Genomic DNA, 20,363 nt, shown 5'->3' on the forward strand with positions numbered 1-20,363 from the left:
AGATAATTCCTCCCCTCCATTCAATAACTAATAGCATTTTAGGGCAATTCAGAATGGGGAGACAACATGTGGGGAGAGTTAAACCCCCTCCTGAACACTGCAGCCCTGATCCAAATTAGGCACCAGTGCAGCTGGTTTAAAACAAAGCTGTTGAAAGATCCTCTTGCACAGCTCCCATATCCCCTTCTAGTTTGGCCCTTAGTCTCACCTGGTAAGGTTGTACTTATGGCTTGATATACTAACCCGCGCATATTGGCCACAGAGAAGGAAGAATTTGCCCGCCTGAAAATGTTTTTTCTCCCCTTCAAAGTATAAGGCAATGCTTTGGTAATCTTCATTTGTGGTGTCCTCAGAACCTGCAATAGGTGGGGAAAAACAAAACAAACTACAGTTTCCTTTTGAAGAGGGTCTTCGTTTGGAGAAACACTCTCACTGGCTCAGACCCTAACTTCTCTCCTATGAATGGAAGAGCAGTCATGAAATGGGACTTGATCATCTCCCCCTCCCTTCTGGGATCAGAGATAAGGGAAGGGATTCCCTTGTTAGCATTAGCAAGGGAATCCTTTTTTTTTTCTTGTAGTGCTAGAATTTCTTGCTTATCTTCAATCTCTGATGAGTTTGGAAATTGGAGCTAAGGGAAGGGATTCCCTTGACAGCATTAGCAAAGGAATCCCTGGGGTTTCTCTGGCTAACACTAGCAAGGAAATAACTTGCTTATTTCCCATGTCTCATCAGAGATGGGAAATAAGGGATAGGCAGTGCTGGTGCTCTGACATATGCAGGGAGGCCTTGCAGGCTGCTAGAAAGAAATGGCTTGGCATACTGCACTGTTTTGCACCGCTGGTGTAGAATATGGTGCAGGAGGATGCAGATAGAGGGGGAAGCTGGCAACACCCCCCCCCCCACCTCAGCTGCTGTTGTTCCTTATGTGAACAGGACAGCACAACTCTGGATCCAAGCCAATGTGGCTTCCCTCTGTTCTCTTCCAAATGTAAAAAGTTCAGGAACCAACTGGGCTGATACTTCTATTTTGCATAATTCTCAATCTTTTAAAAAATATATTGGCAGGTCATATCTTGTAACAAATTTTACAGCCTAATTAAGATTACCTTGTACTTTCCTAAGCATTTTTAAATGGCACAACTACACACTGGTTGATGCTGTAGTGTTATACCCACTTATCTGGGATTAAGCCCCATTGAACTCAATGGGACTTACTTCTGAGTAAATGGGTACTGGATTGGATTGGCAGTGAATTTCTAATGGCAAGCTCCCTATGCTCAACACTACACGCGGGAAAGTTGAAAGTCAATGTATTGCTAAAGAACTCTGAACAACAACAACTTTAGGCTGCAATACTCACTAATTATGTCAGCATAGATCTCCATCTTATTGTGCTGCTGGGCCAGGGAAAACGCTTCATTGTTACATTTGGACATCACCAAAAACTGGATGGCAGATCCATAATCACCCAATTGCAGAAAGAATCTAAAGAGAATGAACAATTTCATTATTTAATTTTTAAAAATGATAATTAACAGAATATTCAAATACTTTTACACATGCAGTCTATATAGTAATTTAAAGGAACAATCCATAATATTTTTAATACTGAAGTAGCAGCATTCATTAATCCAATAACCATTTATATGATGCCTTCGGAGCCCTTCTGAGGTCAGAAATGCAGATGGCAGGAATTCAAAAATAAAGAATTACAAAGGTTCTTCTCATATCTCTAAGGGCGCAATCCTATGGCCACTAGTCTTGAACTTTCTCTTGAATAAACTTGCATATGAAGGCATTATAAACTAGTTAGGACTCAATCTAGTGTACACACCTTAGAGCAAATCACATTAAATACAATGGGAGTTCTGAATAAATATTCGTAGGATCACACTGTAGAGTTTTTATTGGTTAATCAGTGGGAGATAATTTTAATAGGTAAGGCTGAGAATTGAGAATACATTTGTTTATTTGTGAAGCTAACAAAGGTTGCTTTTCCTTATAACAGTGAGCAGCAGCATTTGTTTATTGCATGATATTTCACGCTACCTTCCATCTCTCAGAAAGAAAACTATTCTGGTTTGGATAATTAAGGATGCAATCCTATGGCCGCTAGTCAGCGGCTAGACAGCAATATGATAGGTCAGTTTCCTGAGAACTGACCTTCACCCCCTCCCACGCTGCCTCGCAGGCAGTGCGGAACAACCCCGTGTTTGGAAGAGGAGTGCGGAGCAGCGAAAACAGGGCATTCCTGGGGTCATTACAGGGTGGGGAAGGCAGAAATGTAGGCAAAATCGGCTGTCTAGCTGCAAATGCAGGACGGCTGAAGCGCGGAGGGAATCATCCCCTCCGCGCTTCTCCTGCCCTGCATTGGATAGGTGGCCACCTATCCTGGTACGATTGCTCCCTCCGCCTGCTACAACTGCTGCTGCTATTATTATTATTATTATTATTATTATTATTATTATTATTATTATTATTACTACTATTCCTAAAACCTCTAGATGTGGTACAATATTTAACAAAATAGGACAGGCTCGGCTCATAGGCTTACATTTTATTTTGAAAACAACGGACATGATCCTGCTCCCACTAGCAGTACGCTGAAGGAAGGTGTAGCAATTCTGCACGTGTGCAAGGTCATTAGGAACCGAGCAGGCAGACTTGCATGAGTTGGTTCCTATTTAGCTCCTGAAAATAATAAACACATGGAGCCCAATCATTCCAGGTACAAGGGAAAACTGGCCTTCCCCTGCCATTAGGCTCTGCTCATTACATCCAGGCTGCCCTCAGCTTAAGCTTGCAGAGGGTACATACAGCCAGAGAATTAAGTAAAACGAATAAGGCTGAGTAGGCAGCCCTAAGTCCCCAGACTCTATTACTATGTGGCCATGCTGGTTGTTCTGGACTGAGAGAGCTGGCTTATGCAACTCTTCCATGCTCCACATGCTCTGGAATTATATGGTTTGCCCCAGCCCTTGTTGCTGTGTACCCTGATCCTTTACTAAACCACATTCTGGGGAAAAGACTCCATTTGGAGAGATCATAGTAGCCCTGAAAGCTAGGGAAAATGTGTACCTGGCACTTTCAGGAACATTAATTATGAAATCTTCTCATATACTCTTTTTGAATCTTGTAATTTTAAAAAAATGCTGCTTTTTAACATGGACATGATATTTCTCACCCACCTGAGAAATGCATGAAGATTCAAACAAAACATCTGAAATTATAATTTGACTAATTCTGTATGGTTAGATGTATAAATGTGTTAAAAGTTTGAAAAATTAGATTCTATAGCTACAGTTACCTGGCTACCATCTTGGCTCCATCAAGAGACTGTGTTTCTCTGACAATGCTAACAGCCTTTTCTGGATTGTTAAGGTGGTCCAAATATAGCCGGATAACATTGTCCCACTGCTTGGCATTTTCGTAGGCTAAGACAGCTTCTTTATATCTATACAGAGAGATCATCACATATTACTTCCGGTTTAGTCTCCAAAATTCCTAGTGCTAAGCACTAATAAATATGAAAATCGCTCCCCACTCTGATTAATGGAGTGATGAGTTATCCTATCATTGGTGTCCAGTAACTAACTTATGCAATATATAACAGGTTGTATCTAATGGTGGCCACTCCACTGATGGAAGGCATCAAGTCAGCAGAATGGGAGGCAGACCAACTGACAGTTTTATCTCATCTTGTGGATCCCTATGTGTGTGCTGTTTAACTGGCTACATTTGGATATCATACTACACAATGATTTACTGGGACATGAATGAGGAGTAGAGGGAAGGGTGGAGCGTACAGGCCGAGGAGGAGACTAGATTCATTCACACCCTGCTAAATTATAGTTTAACATGATGTCCCGACACAGCTAACAAGAATTTAGCAAAAAGCCAAACCAACCCACCCATCTCCTAAATCTCAAACTCTTTGTGAACCTTCTTCCTCTTCTCTTGAATGGATAAAAGCAAGAGGAAAATTAATTGAAACAAAAACATGTTTTTGCAGGTGTTCCTAATAGGAGAAGCAGCTAATAATATTACATTAGCAGGCAAAACTTTAAAAACCTTTAGCAGAAAAAGATATACCAGTAACTTCCCATTCCTGCATGTTACAATGTTTGAATGCACAACCCTTTCTCACACTTACCCAGATCTGAGTTATTGAACTTAACACAGCCAGCCCCCTAATTTAAGTATCACTGTAACTTTAGAATACTCTTTTGGATTTGACTATAGATATACCTGCCATCTGCTTCCTTTGCTTTGGCATACTGTAGATGTATCTTTGGAGAGGATACATGAGGGAGAAGCTCACCAACTTTTGCCCTAAACAACAGAAATCATTGGTATTTTATCATTGTAATTTCAAATACATTCTTTCAATTGCTTTCTCTCATACATAGCCCATCACAAGAACTGAGATAATTTGTCTTACTCCTTAGTAATTCTAAGAAACAGTATAAAGGTACAATCCTTGGTGATTGAAAATCGCCAAATACGGAGGCGTCTGATCATCCAATGTAGAGTGGGGGGAGAGACGGTGGCGATCTTCGCCTCCCTGTCCTCCCACCGTGCAGTTTTCACTACATAGGCTTTTTAGCCCGTCTAGCAGGGGTGCTTTAGAGGGGGAAGGATGGAGGCTGGAAGAGGCTCAGGATAAATCGTATCCTAGCCTCTCTGGTCTCCTCTCTTCCCCGCCCACCAGAAAGCCCCCTTTCCTCCTCCTCCTCAGTCGCTTTTCCAACCTTGGAAGGCAGCCAGCACGGTCCTTTCCATGGTGGCTGTAAGGGGGCAGGGGAGGGGGGTTGGGTCTCTGATTCCCCCTTCTGAGGCCAGAGTGCTGTTACCGACGTTGGAAGGGGAAATCTGAACAATCCTATGGTCCCTGGGACACGCACCCAGGGACCATGGGGTTGCTCTCTGCGTGTCTCAAAAATGTCCAGATGCACTTAATACAGGTCATTGGGCACCTTATATATTATGGGTTGTATTCAGAGATCCTATGAGCAGAGTTCTGCTCATGGAATGATCCCATTCACAGAAGGGAGAAAACACAATTTTTACTAATTCATTCTTCCCCTACAGCCCACTGTTCTCCTCCAAAATCTGCTCTGGAAGGTGGGAGAACCGTCTAGAACAGCATGGGAAGTGAGGCGGGAAGCAGCAAGGCGAAGCGGGAATTGGCAAAAATTACCTTCCCCTCACTTCCATGAGGGACAGCCTCCACTGAATCACAGACCTTCTGTTCACAGAAAAGCTATACTGAATCTAACCTATTGTATGCTGTGATGCTGACGGAGCACAGAAAAAAATGCAGAATGTGGTAATGGTGCAGAACTGTTTTCTTTTTTTTAAGCAAATTTCTTGCCTTGTGGCTGAAAGTTATGCTTGAAGGTGTGCGGGCAATGCCTGCTGAAATTTCAAAAACTAGAGAGGTGGCATAAAATCATCAGTGATTGGGAGTGGTGTTTTTGCTCCATCCACAATTATGAAAACTACATTAAGAGCGCAATCCTATGGCTGCTAGACAGTGTCTAGACAGCCATAGGATTTTTCGGTTCCCAGAAACCTCACTTCCTGCCCACTCCCCCGCCACCTTGTAGGTGGTGTGGTTCATCCTCATCTCCATGCTCATAAGTGCCGTGCAGAGTGGGCGAAAAGAGGATGTTCCTAGGGGTGGGGAGGGGACTGCGGAAGAGTTGTTACAACACTTCCTATGCACTGTCTGGCCTCCCCCCTCCCCTGCTCTGACCAGACAGCTGAAATCAGCTGTATAGCCGCAAATGCAGGGCGGCTGGAGCATGGGTGAGAAGATCCCCTCTGTGCTCTGCCTACACTGGACAGTTAGCTGCCTCTGAATTCGGAGGCAGCTGACTATCCCCATAAGATTGTGCCCTAAGGGTGTAATCCTATGCATGTTTAGACAGAAAAATGTCCCACAACTCCCAGAATGCTCCAGGCAGCCTGGCTGGCTGGGGCACAGGATTGTGCCCTAAATTGTTCGAATTTGGGGGTGGGGGCGGTAAGCAGTGGCAAAATTATGCAATTTTTCTCAATTTATCTAATTTATATAGGTCTGGAGATGTCTGCTTTTCTGGGCACAGAATTTAGACTACCTAGGCATAGACTTGAAAAAGCACATTAACAACCCTGATTATAATAATCTTTCTTTCTTTCTTTCTTTCTTTCTTTCTTTCATTCATTCATTCATTCATTTTATTACCTTTATATCCTGCCTTTTCCTCCAAGGAGACTAGGGTGATGTACATGGTCCTCCTCCTCTCCATTTTATCCTCACAACAACCCTGTGAGGTAGCTTATGCTGAGAATCAGGGACTGGTCTGAAGTCACCCAGTGAGCTTCACAGTAAAGTGGGGATGTGAACTCAGATCTCCCTAGTTCCAGTCCTGCACTCTAACCACTACACTATACTGACCTGGTTCACACAATCACTACAGCCCACTGTGGCTTATTTAAGCCATGACGAGCCATGGTGTCTGTGGATACCAGGTGGCCTATTCAAGCTCTGACTGCAGCATTGTATTATCCGAACCCAGGCGGCAGGGGTTGTTTGATGGTTAAACAACTCTCAAATAACCCATGATCTGTTGTAGAGTCATTTGATGGTCGTTTAACCTCAAACAATCCCTGCCACCCATATTTGGACGCTACAACAAACCATGTCAATGCACTGCTGGAGGTTGAATATTCAAAATGGCCGCCGGCACGTGCCATTTATTTAAGCCACGGTAGGCTGTGGTGCTTAAGCAAAGCAGCCCACTGTGAGAAGTATGGAGGATGAGTTCACCTATGTATTTGGAATGTATACTATGGAGCTATTTTCTGCTGAAGGCTAGGCAATTAATGCTTCAGTTCTCCCCCCGCCCTCCTGATTTCTTATAGCCACACAAGAGGTAGTGTCTTTGAACAAGTACATTAAAGGCAATTTGGTTACCAATATGGAAATAAAAGGGAGAGGAGCATGTAATAAAAGGGGGAGGGGAATAAAAGGGGCAGATTCAGCAAAGCCTTCTGTATTTCCTAATTTTTCATCTACAATTTTATAGGACAGAAACATTGTACTTACCAGTTTTTGCAGCGGATATATACTGATGCTGCTTTGTCATAATATTGCCCTTTTTCATAAAGCTGGGCAGCTTCTGAAAATTGCTACAAGAAGTGGTACAAATGTGTACTTAGCTTAGAACATATGAATTCATATTGTTAATACTTTCTTTCTATATGTTGTAAGTTCTAGCTACCTTCATGCTCTCCAGAATAGCTCCGCAGTCTCTTTTCAACATCCTACTAGGATGTTTGATGGCTTGGTTAATACCTCGCCGAATGTCACCCATGCGAATGGACATTTGAGCTACCCCAGCTAGGCAGGCCTCGTTATGTTCTTGGAACTGGTAATCAAGCAACAAAAAACATTTCTAATATTACTAAGGCAAGCCACAGCCTAATGAATATTTAAACACTTAATTTAAATAAGATTTTAAACCAAAAAGTTAATATAATTATTTAAGTGTGTGAAAGTCTGCCACAAAATCATTACCAAGAAAGATGGTTACCTTACTGTCACCTGTAAGTCCTTTTTCATAATGTGCCAAAGCGTTCACATAATCACCCCTAAAATAAGAAGTCAGATTAAAATTAAAAGCCAGATTTGGGGGAGGGGTGTCTGTGAGTGTCAAATGCAGTAAGTCAGAAAAATGGACACCTACAAATCAATTGAAGGCTTGTGCTGATCCATATGCTGCTTGCTGCTAGGAGCAATGAGGGTGGGACCCACCAAATAAGTGACAGTAGTGCAACCCCAGCACCACCATCACAACATATAATATCTTCATTAAGGTACCTACCCCCAATCCCCCAATTTCTGGTTTAGCATACAGTTGTTGAGGGAAGCTGCTGCCTGAATGCAACCATACTGTGGTTGCTTATCATCACCTATAGTATTTGGATGCTTTATACAGGCCTACGTATTTCCCCTTATTTATCAATCTAGCCCTGCATATCTGAAGCACTTTAATACTAGGTCCTGCCTTGACTTGGAATGCAGTGGGATTGAGTCATTTTTTAAGACTAGTAGCTTAGTTTGAAAAGACCAAAGGAACAGACTCATTTCCATTATTAGGGACTGGTCAACTCAATTGTTCCACTTACAAAGGGGACCTTAAGAAAAAATGAGCATAGAACTTTTCCCCATTTTCTGAATCGTACCAGCAATGACAGAAGAAATGTACTTCCAAAACACCTCTACCCCACTAACTGAGAAACTGGGTGGCAGGCTCTGTGCTTGATAGGAAATTTTAACCAGGTTGTGTGTACTTCACTACTTTTAATATACAGGTCATTTTAGCAAAACTCACTGCAACCTTTCAGATACGCAGAAATGATTTACCAGGCTACCAAAACAAACACAAACAAAAATAATCCAGTTGATCTGCCTCTATCTGTGTGCCACAGGATAACTAGAGCAACTGGTTTCATATGGCCTGGGTCCCCTGCTTATCGGGGTGGGGTTCACTGTGCTATTTTATTTGGTTGTATGGCTGTTATGCTTTTTATTTTTATGTAATACACTTTAGTGTGTTTTTATTGTTTTATTTGCTGGAAGCCAGTTTGAGAACTAATATTAGAAGCATGTAGATATACATACACACATACACACACACACACACACACACACGATATAACATACATACACACACACGAATGAATAACTTTAAAAAATAATAAAATAAATGCTACTGGATTTTTAAAAGAGAACATACGTGAATTCCAGCTGCACAGCATATTCCTTTGATATGAAGGGGATGTGATCTGGTGCCAAACGCTTAGCTAGCTGAAGTGCACTATCCCAGTGTTGCAAATCTCTTCTCATCTATTACCAAAAGTAGCAGATTTTAATGGAAACCCCTCCCCTGAAAACAGCATATTAAATAAAGAATAAAGTAGCATCCAATGAAATATTAAGTTGCTTAACCTGTTACCTCGAGTGCAGCTGCTGGGGAAGAAGATGCCAGATATAAATCCTGAGCCAAATTAAAGTTATTAGTAAACATAGCAAGATGTCCTCCTAAAAGGTTATGGTCTTCTATACCCTGAAAAAGAACAGAAATGTCTGAGATCTATCTAATTATTATATGGGACAAACATAGCCATAGACACATTGCTACAGTACTTGGAAGTCAGAAAAGAACTGGGGAAAGGAGATCCCTCTGCCATGGTCATGAGCAAAGTGAAGAAATGTGCTAGCCACCAGGAGTGAGTTCTGTCTGTTCTATGCTGTGCCCTGTATATGTGTTTAACCCACGAAGGAGAACTTAATGTGGGAGGATTCATGTGTGTATAGGAGTCCCCATAAGTACAAGGAGTCACCATATGAGGACTACAATATTTTATTTGCACAGACATATTTTAAAAATATTTTGAGAGCTTTTGAACTTTGTCAGAAACAGGTGTTCAAAACAAAAATGAGAAGGTCTTTTTTTCTCCATACTAGGGTTGTTTTTATTACCAGATTCATCTGCTACTGATTCGAAAGAACTTCAACGATATAGTTTGTGCTTGGCCTGAATTCAAATTGTTCTGCCCAAGTCCATTATGCTCTGAAGTAGGGATGTCAGAGAATTTCGCCACAAATCTCAGGGAGGCCGAATGCCAGCGCATTTGGCCCCCCAAAATCGGTGGCGAAACGGTCTGCCACCTCCCTGCCCCCCCTGGGACGGGACTTACCTTGGGCGAATCTTCCAGGTGGCGGCGGCGGCGGCAGTGGTTCGGCGGCGGCAGCTGCAGCGGCCGGTCTTCCAACCGGCTGCTGCTGCCGCCATTTCCAGTAAAAAAAACAAACAAAAACGTGATAGGGTATGTAAAGATTTACGTAGCTTATCACGGTTAGATTTTTAAAAAACACCGTGATAGGCTACGTAAATGTTTACGTAGCCTATCACGGCTGATTTAAAAAAAAAGAAAAAAACACGCGTGTACGCACACGTCTTAGTCTACGTAAACATTTACGTAGACTAAGACAGCAAAAATAAGGGGAACGCAAATAGCGTAGACGCTACGCTATTTGCGTTCCCCTTATTTTTGCCATCTTAGTCTACGTAAATGTTTACGTAGACTAAGACGTGTCAAAATAAGTGGAACGCAAATGGCGGCGCCCATGGGCGCTGCCATTTGCGTATGCGCATTTTTTTTTCCTTTTAAATCAGCCGTGATAGGCTATGTAAACATTTACATAGCCTATCAAGGCTGACTGCAAGGACGCAAACGGCGGCGGCTACGGCCGCCGCCATTTGCGGACCCGGCCGGCCAGGATTCGGGGGGGGGGGAGGGAAGGAGCGCCTCCCCTCCCGGCCAGAATTTCGGGGGGAGGGACGGAACGCCTCCCCCCCCCCCCCACGAATCAATTTCGTTAAAAGGTAAGTGACTTTCGTACATCCCTACTCTGAAGTATCAGGCCATGCACTGGCATAGAGTAGTACCCTGTGCTAGCAGGAAGCTAGTAGATGCTGAAGCAACTGGAAATGAGACAAAATGCTCATTTCCAAAATGGGCCAGGTCAGCAGAGCTTGCAGAAGGACGCTCCGCTGACCTGTCCCAATCCAGAAACAAGCGTTTCTACTTGTTTCTGGATTGCCTTCAAAAGCACTAGCTTCTTCCTGCACTACTGCTGGGTCCTGCTGGGGTAACAGAAACAGTGGGAGTGCAGCAATAGTATTGGATACTGCCCATTATCTCATGCAGTCACTGCATTTAAAAAACTGTAATATTTAGATACATAATTGTTACCTTTATTTGTTCTAATGACATGACCATTCCCACATTTCTGATTGTCCTGTAAACCCGTATTGCAAATTCCAACTCTATGTGATGTAAGCAAGCTCTGGCTAGCTCATTCCAACTTGATTGATTGTTCAGAAACTTGCATATCTCCCATGACTCTGAAAATCTATGCAAAGTTTTAGACAAAACAAAAGCAGAAATTGCACTAAGCATAGCTGGCTCTTGGATGTTTTAATGAATCTCTGAGGTACTGTTATTAAAAGGAAACTCACCTTTTCAATATTAAAGTCTGTGTAAGCATTTGTTTCAGCTCATTACACCCTTGGTCTTTCAGACTGCCAAGAAAGCTATGAGTACTAAGGAAGATATTATTGGTTTTTCCACTTTGAGTCTGACAGGTTAATTCTCCATTATACAATAGCAGTGGTTTGTGAGAATAAGGAACTCTGGTGCCTCCTGCCAAAATCACCTTGGACCCTATATTACAATAGGAGAAAGTTATTTAAATTGCCCATTCACACAAATTGAACTTAGCATATAGTTGCTGATGAATGACTAAGAAACTTATTAAGGAACAAATCTTTTGAATTAACTGCAGTTTGTTGCAACTGGTCTGCACATGCCTGATCACTACAAACACCACCAAATAAAAGCTCCTTAATGTCTGAGTGTCAAACAAGAGAGTAAGGCCAATTGGACATAGTGCTAAAGTACTACTCTGAAATGTGACCTAGAGGAACATATGCTGGAGTATCCCACACTGCCAAAATGGATTACTCGATGAAACCAGTGACTTAGGCATGAACAGCCTCAACATTCTAACTAAAATTAAGGGTTAGTATGTGTTTTGAGCTCATCTTCTCCTACACCAATTGTCTACATTTAGATTGTACGCTCGTAGGAGCAGGTGTGTTTTGGGTTATGCTGCTCTATAAAGTGCTATGTACACCATTAGAATAATAATAACACTCTGCAATACCTTGTATAGTATCCTTATGAAAGACATATGTGTATATTTTGTCGTCATCATAGGCAACAAATACACCTTTGTCCATTGGCCAGTTTTCCCACAGAATGCCCTTGATGGTTGCTTGGAAATTTGGAATCTCAAAGGCAATATCAGTTACCTACAAAAGGCAGCAGTGCAAAATTGTTTTGTAAATAAAAATGTCAATGAAATTAATGAATATTCACATTTGAGTTATATTAGGATTTGAGACTCAGGTAAACACCCTGTCTTGTAAAGGGGATCTGAGAATAATCTCTCACTCTCAATTTACCGATCCATATAAAAAACTATTCCCACAGATCACAAAGCAACAGAAATATGGGTGTCTATGACAAGCAATAAAAATGGCTGAAAGAAGATATAGTTAGAGAAATACTACGAGCTTAGATAGGAGAGGATAGCATAGAACTCTTTAGATTATAGAAATATTTAAAATATACCACAAATGGTAAATGATATACACTATTCTGAATTCAGGACAAAGACACATCTAAAGATAGTGAAATGCCAAAAAATGAAATCAGACATTAATGATATCAGATAATATCCACAGAAATAGTAGATAAAATAAGGTTTTAAAACAGTATTTGAGGGGGAAAGCTAACTATAATTTCAGAGATAATATTTGCCTAGGGACCATCTATTTCAGAATGGCCAATTATGGGGTTCACACCTCTATATTGTTCCCATGGGCTAACTCTTTTACTTTCTAGAAGAAGCACAGAAAAGAATAAGTAAACTACATTTTAGACATGCCACAGAAAATGCTTTAGATCCTTTCTTGCACTGTTGGTGGGAAATGCAGTTTTAAATACATTTGTATCCAGTTTTTATGCTGTCGTAAATCAACCTTCCTGCATGGTAGTCAAATGCATTTCAACCTCCCTACATATTTTGTATCTCCTGTAAATAGATTCTACCTGAAGTGCATTTTCAGTCCTTCATCCAAAATTATTTAAAGAATTGTACAAATTTGGAAATTGTTTGCTACTACTAACAAGTACAGCTCCTTTATTTGATCCCTCCTCTTTTTCTATCAATGTGGGCATCTGTGGTATGGCCATTTCCTTCAGTGTCCACACCCTTTAGTTTTCAATGAAACTGACCAAGTCAGAGCAAAGTCTTGCTGATGCCACGTGAGTCTTTTTGCCCTTCAAAATATCATGACTGCACACCAGCACTGACACACATTATTGAAATAAAGTGATGAGGCATTACTGAAACTGGCTTTTCAGTTTCCTTACCTTATCAGTTTTACTTAAGACCACAGGGAAGGGACTGTGAAGGAAATGGCAGCAGGTAGATAATGCACAAAGGGGCATTATGTGCTATCAGACTGTTACCAACCATGACAAGATGAAATTGTATCTGAGCCTAGTCAATGGACAGTATGGATCAGCATCCAGGGTAGGCAAATAGGGGAGTGCCTTCTCTCACAGTAGTTGGAGGGTATGTGGTGACATTTAAAGCAGAAAAGCATAACCTGTGAACAAGTGGAGAAGATTCCCAATGATAATTAAAGCCGTTGAAACTGTGTGTGATTCTGGTTTACAAGCTTCCATGAAAAGTCAATGATAGCTTTACAATTTACATCAACAGGGGAGAGCCAACATGGTTTAATAGATAACATTTGTACTTGGACTGGGGAGACCTGGGTTCAAAATGTCTGCTTGGTGGCCTTCAAGTCACTTAGGGTACAATCCTATCCAGTGTTTAGACAGAAAAAGGCCTACAACTGGCTGGCTGGGCCATGCTGGGAGTTGTAGACCTTTTTTCTAAGAATACATAGGATTGCACCTTTAGTCATTTTCTCAGCCTAACTACTTCATAGGTTGTTGAAGATAAAATGAGATAACCCTATGTACACTTCTCTTAAGTTCCTTAGAAGATGGATAGAATATAAAATTAGAAAAAAAGCAAAAGACAGTAAGAGAAAATATGTAGATTGCAATCCACAAATTATGCCTTTAAGCAAAACTGAATTACTTACAGGACAGTAAACAAAACCATCACTTTTGTCATCAATCAAAACTAGTCTGGATCCATTGGGATCTGGGAAGATTTTTCTCACACCAACAGAATGCCGATATTCATTCACATACTGCCAGTCTTCTATGTAAAAATACTGAATAATGCCAGTCTAACAAACAACAAAAAGGGTCATAATAGTAATAGTAGAAACTGACAAAGTAAATGTATTTGGACCTGGTTGGTTATCTAAACAACCTGACTAAGCCAACGATTTTAGACTTGAAAACCTACAGAGTAATGACTACAAACCCTTCATTAAAATTATTCCTTATATTGGTAAATCGGTTTGCCTGCCTGCCAACACTCCAGGAGCTGAAATGGAGGGAGGACAGGTCCCTACCAAAATGTTAAAGATCCCTTACCCTTGTAGAAACAGAGGGGCTGGATTCAGAGTGACCCACTTTCAAATCAGATCTGGGCAAATAATGCACAGGCACACTTCCCTCATGCTGCTGGAGGATACTGATAATAGATGATGACCAGGTTTGCATGATTAAACAAACCCATGTTTGTTAAGTGCATTGCTGGGGGTGGGCACCCGCTTCCAGTATGCTAAACACCTCAGGGACACTGCATCCCTGGGTTGTTCTCTGTGTCGTTCGAACCCAGAACTCTCGGTTGTTGGAGGAGAAACAACCTAGAGATATAACCCAAGAACAAACCATAGGTAGCATGTGGTTGCAAGTCTCTGGATTTAAGGGCAGGGTAATTATATTGGCTGAGCAGACCTGTTGTTGGTTCCTTGCAACAACAATAAATCTTTGCAACAACAATAAATCTTATCAGCAATGAAGAAGACTTACACCTTTGCTGTCAAAAGGATCCTGGGGGAGGTGGGACTATGGGCTTCAAGGATACACACTCTTAAAGCCCGTATCTTCCAGCTGTCTGCAAAGATACTTTTCATTACAGAAGGGAGATTAAGCGCATGTTCATCACCTAAAGCAGGGGTGAGCAAAATGGAGCCCTCAATCTGCATGCAGCCTCCCTGGTATTTTTGCAGCTCCCACTAGTAATCCAGCCACACAACCACATCTGGCAGCGGAGGAGGGGGCATGTGTCCCATGATGGGTTGCAGGGAACCAATGTGCCCCCAAACTCTTCAAAGTTGCCTACACCTGACCTGAAGGATATTGAGGAGGGCCTGTCAAACTTGGGCTTTAAGGATGCATGTCACAGGTCATATACCTTTGGTACCCAATTCCTATCCTAATTATCCTTTCAGCAGTGAAAGGGAGGGCTGCCCCTTTACTGCTGAAAAGATCAAGAGTGGAAAGAAAGGCTACAACACCCTCCCACTCTTCTACTTTCCTATGGTGTTTGCTGGGAGAAAGGAAATGGCTGCCTGTTGAAAGACAGCACCAGGTTTCTGAAAAATACAGAAAGCCAAGCAGAATCTTTCAACAGAGAGCCACTACCTTTTCCCCAACCCAGTTCTGGCACAGAAAGTAGAAGAGACAGCAATCAAGAAGAGGGATGGACAAGGGAAGGAGGAAAGTGAATGCTGGTTGTAGAGAGACTGCTAAGAAGGGCAGAGAGGGAAGAAGATGAATAGGGGATGGGGCAAATGGAGGCAGCAGGAGGGTGGAAGGAGGGACATAAAATTTTCTTCTTTCCTTTGCCCCAGCTACCCTTTCCTTCCACAGGGGTCTCACTTGTATTATATCTTCAAATCGTATGCTAAGTAGGACCAGTCAGTGTTACTAATTGTATGTCCACAAAGCATGACAGGGATAATCTAAATAATTAACATCTGATACCTAGTGGATGACATGAGGTTTGAGACACATACTTACATCAGTACCATAGATGAGGAAATCACTAGTTAAAGAATGGCACAAAATTTTACTTTTATCATCCGTATCTGGGAAGAGTCTAGTCTCCCGTTCTTCTTGAGTATTTGAGCGTTCACTTTCTATCTAAAATAATACAGAAAATGGAAGTTTCTTATTAGAAATAATATAAAGGATGTTATTAACTCATAATTTGGAATTATGGAAGATAGCCACATACCTACCCTTCTCAGCCACATCCTTTCTTTTCTTTAATTACCTAATTTTCTTTAATTACTTATAATCTACCAGTAGCCACCCCAGAATCTCAAGAGGCCTTTTCAAACGAACTCTGTTAACTATGTAATGATCTATAAACTTTTTGCTCTTCCATTGTTTCTGCAAGACTAAATGCACAAGCCTTGATGCATTTAGCTTCTTCTTGTTCTCCAATGTGTTGCTAAATTATTTTGGAAAATGTAGTTTTGACTTTTTATCTAGTTTGGACTCAAACTAAGCTTATCATTGTATGGTGCATAACAAAGGTTTTGGCTCAGATTTTTTTTCCTTGCAGTTCAGGTGGTTCTAAGTAGAGAATTCTTAATATACTTACCATATGCAACTGAACTTTACCCTCAGAAAGTGCAGCAGCATAATCAGAATTAAGGCACATACTAGCTACTGTTCCCAGATATTCCATGTCCTTGAGCTTTTTTACACCTACAGAATTTTAAAAGCAAAATTGTTATGAGTATGTTTCTCTTTTGAACGTGTCTTTAGCCATTTAAAATGCTCCTGAACATATGAAACAGACTCAAATTGTGAAGGTTAGAGACATCTGGCCCACATGAAGATGAAATGCTTCAACTTTATCTCACAATCCCAAGAATAATTGCTCCATCTTGTTTTTCTTCTACATAAGTTGTTAGTACTGTAATGTCTTAGGAGAAATATGAATTAGCTGTTATGACACAAAAGGGTATGACGGGAAGCAATAAACATACAAACATTTTATAGAATGACCACTGTTTAAAAAGTACACAGCAGTGAAAAGCTAGTTTCAAACAAAAGAACTAGAGATATACTTACTGCTCTCTCCAAGAACATAAAACCATGCCCGATTATTCATGCCCACAGCCAAGTGATAATGACCTACAGCAACAAAGCTGGGCTCAACTTCCACAGAAACTGTAATTGGTAGCTCCTGCCAAGACAAACCATATTGTTTTTGCTGAGGACTGCTGATAGTAAATCAAAATGTTACACTTCAGTAAACTTTAAAAATGAATTAAGTACCATACACTTTCAATGTGGTTGGCTACAGTAACTTCAAGAAGCGAGGTGAGGTATGCAATCCGTGTACTGTAAGCGTCTCCAAGGATGGGAAGTTTTGTCAAGAAAACGTGGACAAATCCTCTCTTTGTAGACACTGCCAGCAATTGTCCATCATCTGTCCATGACAGCTGATCTAGACCTAAAGTATCAATGATATTTTAAAAAGCCATTTTGTCTTCAAAATCCAAAAAGCAACACAGATATTAAAAGACAATAATGTGAAGTCTTCATCACTGAAACTGGCCTTTTGCAAATTCCCACATCTTAGAATGGGGTGGGAAACCAATAGCCCTCCAGATGTTGTTAAACTACAATTCCCATCAACCCCAAGCGACACGGCCAATAGTTAGGAATGATAGGAGATGTAGTCCATCAACATTTGGAGGGCCACAGGTTCCCCACCTGTGTCTTAGAGAGTAACCTATCTGCATCAATTTAGCATAATACCATAGGCAACGTTATGTCCACATTTATTTGTAATTATGTATTTAAGTTGCTAGCCCACCCTGGCCCTAAGTCTTGGGGATATTTACAAATTATATAAAGAAAACGATCACATTAGCAATGAGTTGCATTTGTATCCTACCCTTCCTCTAAGACGCTCAAGGCAGGAGGTTACATGGTGTCGTCTCTTTTTATCTCTCAGCAATCCTATGATGGAGGTCAGTCGGGGGGGGGGGGGGCTTCTCCTCCCCTGAGGGCTGCATTCCCTCAGGGGAAATCTGTTGGGAGCCACATGCCAGCAGCAGGCAGGGCCAGAGTAACCCCACACTTACTCTCTCTTTCTTTTACTCATGCAGACAGATGCATCCACACACACACACACACACTCACAAAGTTCCTCCAAACCACAGTTTGCTCACAGGACTGGGAGCAAGCTGCAGCAATACTTGGGCTTGCATGCTCCCATCTTCCCTTCCTTTGCACCTGGGGGGAAGAGATTAAACATCTCCACTTCCCAAGGATCCTGGTCTTCAAAAAAATGACAGTTTGAGCAAACCAGAATTTGCCACATTCAAATACAACACAACTGAAAGCAGAATCTTCTAACCTCATCCCCTTTCATGAAGAAAAAGGGGGCATGCAAGTCCAACGTTGGCCACTGCTCATTCCCAGTACTCTGAACTTTGGAGGACTGTCTGAATGCAGCCAACAATTCTTTTAAGGCCACTCTTAGTGGCTGAGCAGGGGTTTGAACACAGGTCTTGCTGCTCCAATGCAAACACTTTAGTCACTACACCATATTTCTTCATATAAACAAAATGCTAATCTAAATAAAGATCTGCTTTACAAGATTTGGCAAGTTGTCAATTAGATTTGGAAGCTGCCATACCTTTATTTTCATCCTCCAAATTTAGTATTGCATACATTTCATTTAGATCTGACAGGTCATGAATCTTGATGCTGAAATAAAAAAGATCCTAGAATCATGGACTACATAATATTAATCTTATAACTATGGAAAACAAATTGTTGAGAACTACATTCTAGAAATTAAATGTACTAGATAGAATATAAAGTTAATTAGCCCTTACAGCCAATCATTTAGCACTGTGAAAAATGAACACGGTCTTTAGCTTGGATATTATATTTAAATAGGCTCTGTTTCTACAGTATACTGTAAAATATGGAACCAAGGTTGTGTTCCTCTTGAAATAGTCAGGAAACCTATGACTATTAAAGAGAGCTTGAAAAGACAGTTGGATGCTTTCCAGTCAGTCATCAAAACTGTACCCATACAGTGTCAAAGATTAGTATTTATCACTTGCTTTGTGGTATCTGGTATTTTAATGTCCTCATATGAAAATGTTACAAGCAGCATCCAATACTGCCCCTGTGCTCCCACCCATTCCATTGAGCTTGCAGAGCTTGAGGAAGCAACCCTGCCTCACCATTTCACAGAACCTACTTGTGAAAGAACAGCACAGTCCTTTCCCAAATGCAGAAACATCTCAGGCAGGAATATGACAACACTCAAATTGAAAACAGAAATATGTGACACCAACTGAAAGTATTTTGTTAATAATGAGAATCATAAACCAGAGCATTCCAAGAATGTACAGAACGGAGGACTTCACCAATACAAGTGTCATCCCCACCCTCTGATATGTCCCAGTGCAGGGTGTTCAGTATGTATGTTGTGCCTTTAATGAAGCACACAGAAGTACTTATAAGCACAAGGAGGTCTGTGCTAGCTGATGCATGACATGGTGATTCTCTGACAGTGAAGGGAACAGAGTGAGACCCTTCTTGAACAGAATTCAAGTGTGTGCCTCAGCGCTCCATGGAAATTGGGGTCATGGTCATGGGCCCCAATCCAGCAATTGTTCCGGACTCTGGAGCTCCAATGTGTGTACGAATCTTTCCTGTCTCCTGTGTATATTACTTTTTGTACATTGATTCACTCTCTCCTTCGGAATAAACACAGCAGCACATCCACACACACAGGATCCCTATGTGCATTAAAGGGCAAACAGATCTCTCGATCAGGCTACAGTTCCTAATGTAGACTCAAAATATTCTATGGTGGCATTTTCAGTATCAAAGATTAGTATTTATCACTTGCTTTGTGGTCTCTGGTATTTTAATGTCTTCATATGAAAACGTTACAAGCAGCATCCAATACTGCCCCTGTGCTCCCACCCATTCCATTGAGCTTGCAGAACCCACCGCTTGCACAACAGGAACTAGTGTTTCTGTTAGTAAGCAGAAATGCTTATTTATGGAATGGGACAAGGCAGTGGAGCTCCATTCTGCAAGCTCCCCTGACCTGGTCTTTTCCAGAAACAAGCATTTTGCGCATTTCTGATTCATTCTCTCCTTCAAGATTTGCTGCTAGCTTCCTTTGCACGAGTGGTGGGCCCCGTTAGCGTGTAGACAGTGTTGGATATTAGCCTATGACTCACCAGTTATCTCCACATGATGCAGCTTTATTTAGCGATTCGGATATTGCAATGCTGGTCAGATTATCTTTATGGTCAGAAGCCTGAAATATCTCATGACCAATCTCTTGAACGTGTGTAGAAATCACCACAAAATAGCCAAGCGAGAAACCAATCATGATGTAGTTATCACCATACCTGTGGAGATATGACTAGTATAACCAAAAGCATTCAGGCAACATGGCTGCAGAAAGAAATAAGGACTGAGAAAGTAACAAATTGTCATGGGACGCTATCTCAAACAGCTTTTTAAAAGGTTGGAAAACCTTTTCATCTCTCCCCTGGAATGAAAAGGGGAGGCAGGAGCAGCATTTGGATGAAGTTTTGGAAAAATAGCTCTCTCTGCCTAGTAGCAGGGGGGCTAGATTCTGGGGCTAGTCTGCCAGAGCTTAATCATCGCTCAAAGTTGTTTTGAACCTCCTATTTAATTAGGAGAAATTAGGGCTGATGTGCTCCATTGTAGTTTAT

The 20,363-nt window shown here is 41.4% G+C and overlaps 1 protein-coding gene across 4 annotated transcripts in view; it reads right to left on the reverse strand.

Moving 5' to 3' along the window:
* WDR19 (WD repeat domain 19) overlaps positions 1 to 20,363 on the reverse strand; it is a 51,616-nt gene that overhangs the window by 14,593 nt on the left and 16,660 nt on the right. For all 4 annotated transcript variants that reach the window (XM_084856895.1, XM_084856896.1, XM_084856894.1 and 1 more), the window contains 19 exons: positions 19,860 to 20,033; positions 18,287 to 18,357; positions 16,920 to 17,092; positions 16,708 to 16,822; positions 16,232 to 16,338; positions 15,643 to 15,765; positions 13,806 to 13,955; positions 11,786 to 11,933; positions 11,079 to 11,283; positions 10,813 to 10,972; positions 9,009 to 9,119; positions 8,790 to 8,899; positions 7,584 to 7,641; positions 7,272 to 7,418; positions 7,097 to 7,179; positions 4,252 to 4,335; positions 3,311 to 3,457; positions 1,364 to 1,488; positions 244 to 356 (listed from right to left, as the gene is read on the reverse strand). In XM_084856895.1, coding sequence (XP_084713021.1) covers positions 244 to 356; positions 1,364 to 1,488; positions 3,311 to 3,457; positions 4,252 to 4,335; positions 7,097 to 7,179; positions 7,272 to 7,418; positions 7,584 to 7,641; positions 8,790 to 8,899; positions 9,009 to 9,119; positions 10,813 to 10,972; positions 11,079 to 11,283; positions 11,786 to 11,933; positions 13,806 to 13,955; positions 15,643 to 15,765; positions 16,232 to 16,338; positions 16,708 to 16,822; positions 16,920 to 17,092; positions 18,287 to 18,357; positions 19,860 to 20,033 — 2,404 coding nt within the window. The remainder of the gene's footprint in view (positions 1 to 243; positions 357 to 1,363; positions 1,489 to 3,310; positions 3,458 to 4,251; positions 4,336 to 7,096; positions 7,180 to 7,271; positions 7,419 to 7,583; positions 7,642 to 8,789; positions 8,900 to 9,008; positions 9,120 to 10,812; positions 10,973 to 11,078; positions 11,284 to 11,785; positions 11,934 to 13,805; positions 13,956 to 15,642; positions 15,766 to 16,231; positions 16,339 to 16,707; positions 16,823 to 16,919; positions 17,093 to 18,286; positions 18,358 to 19,859; positions 20,034 to 20,363) is intronic.

This window comes from Heloderma suspectum, chromosome 5 (genome assembly GCF_057233095.1).
Source record: "Heloderma suspectum isolate Gila_16-S chromosome 5, 16-S_ref, whole genome shotgun sequence".
NCBI lineage: Eukaryota > Metazoa > Chordata > Lepidosauria > Squamata > Helodermatidae > Heloderma > Heloderma suspectum.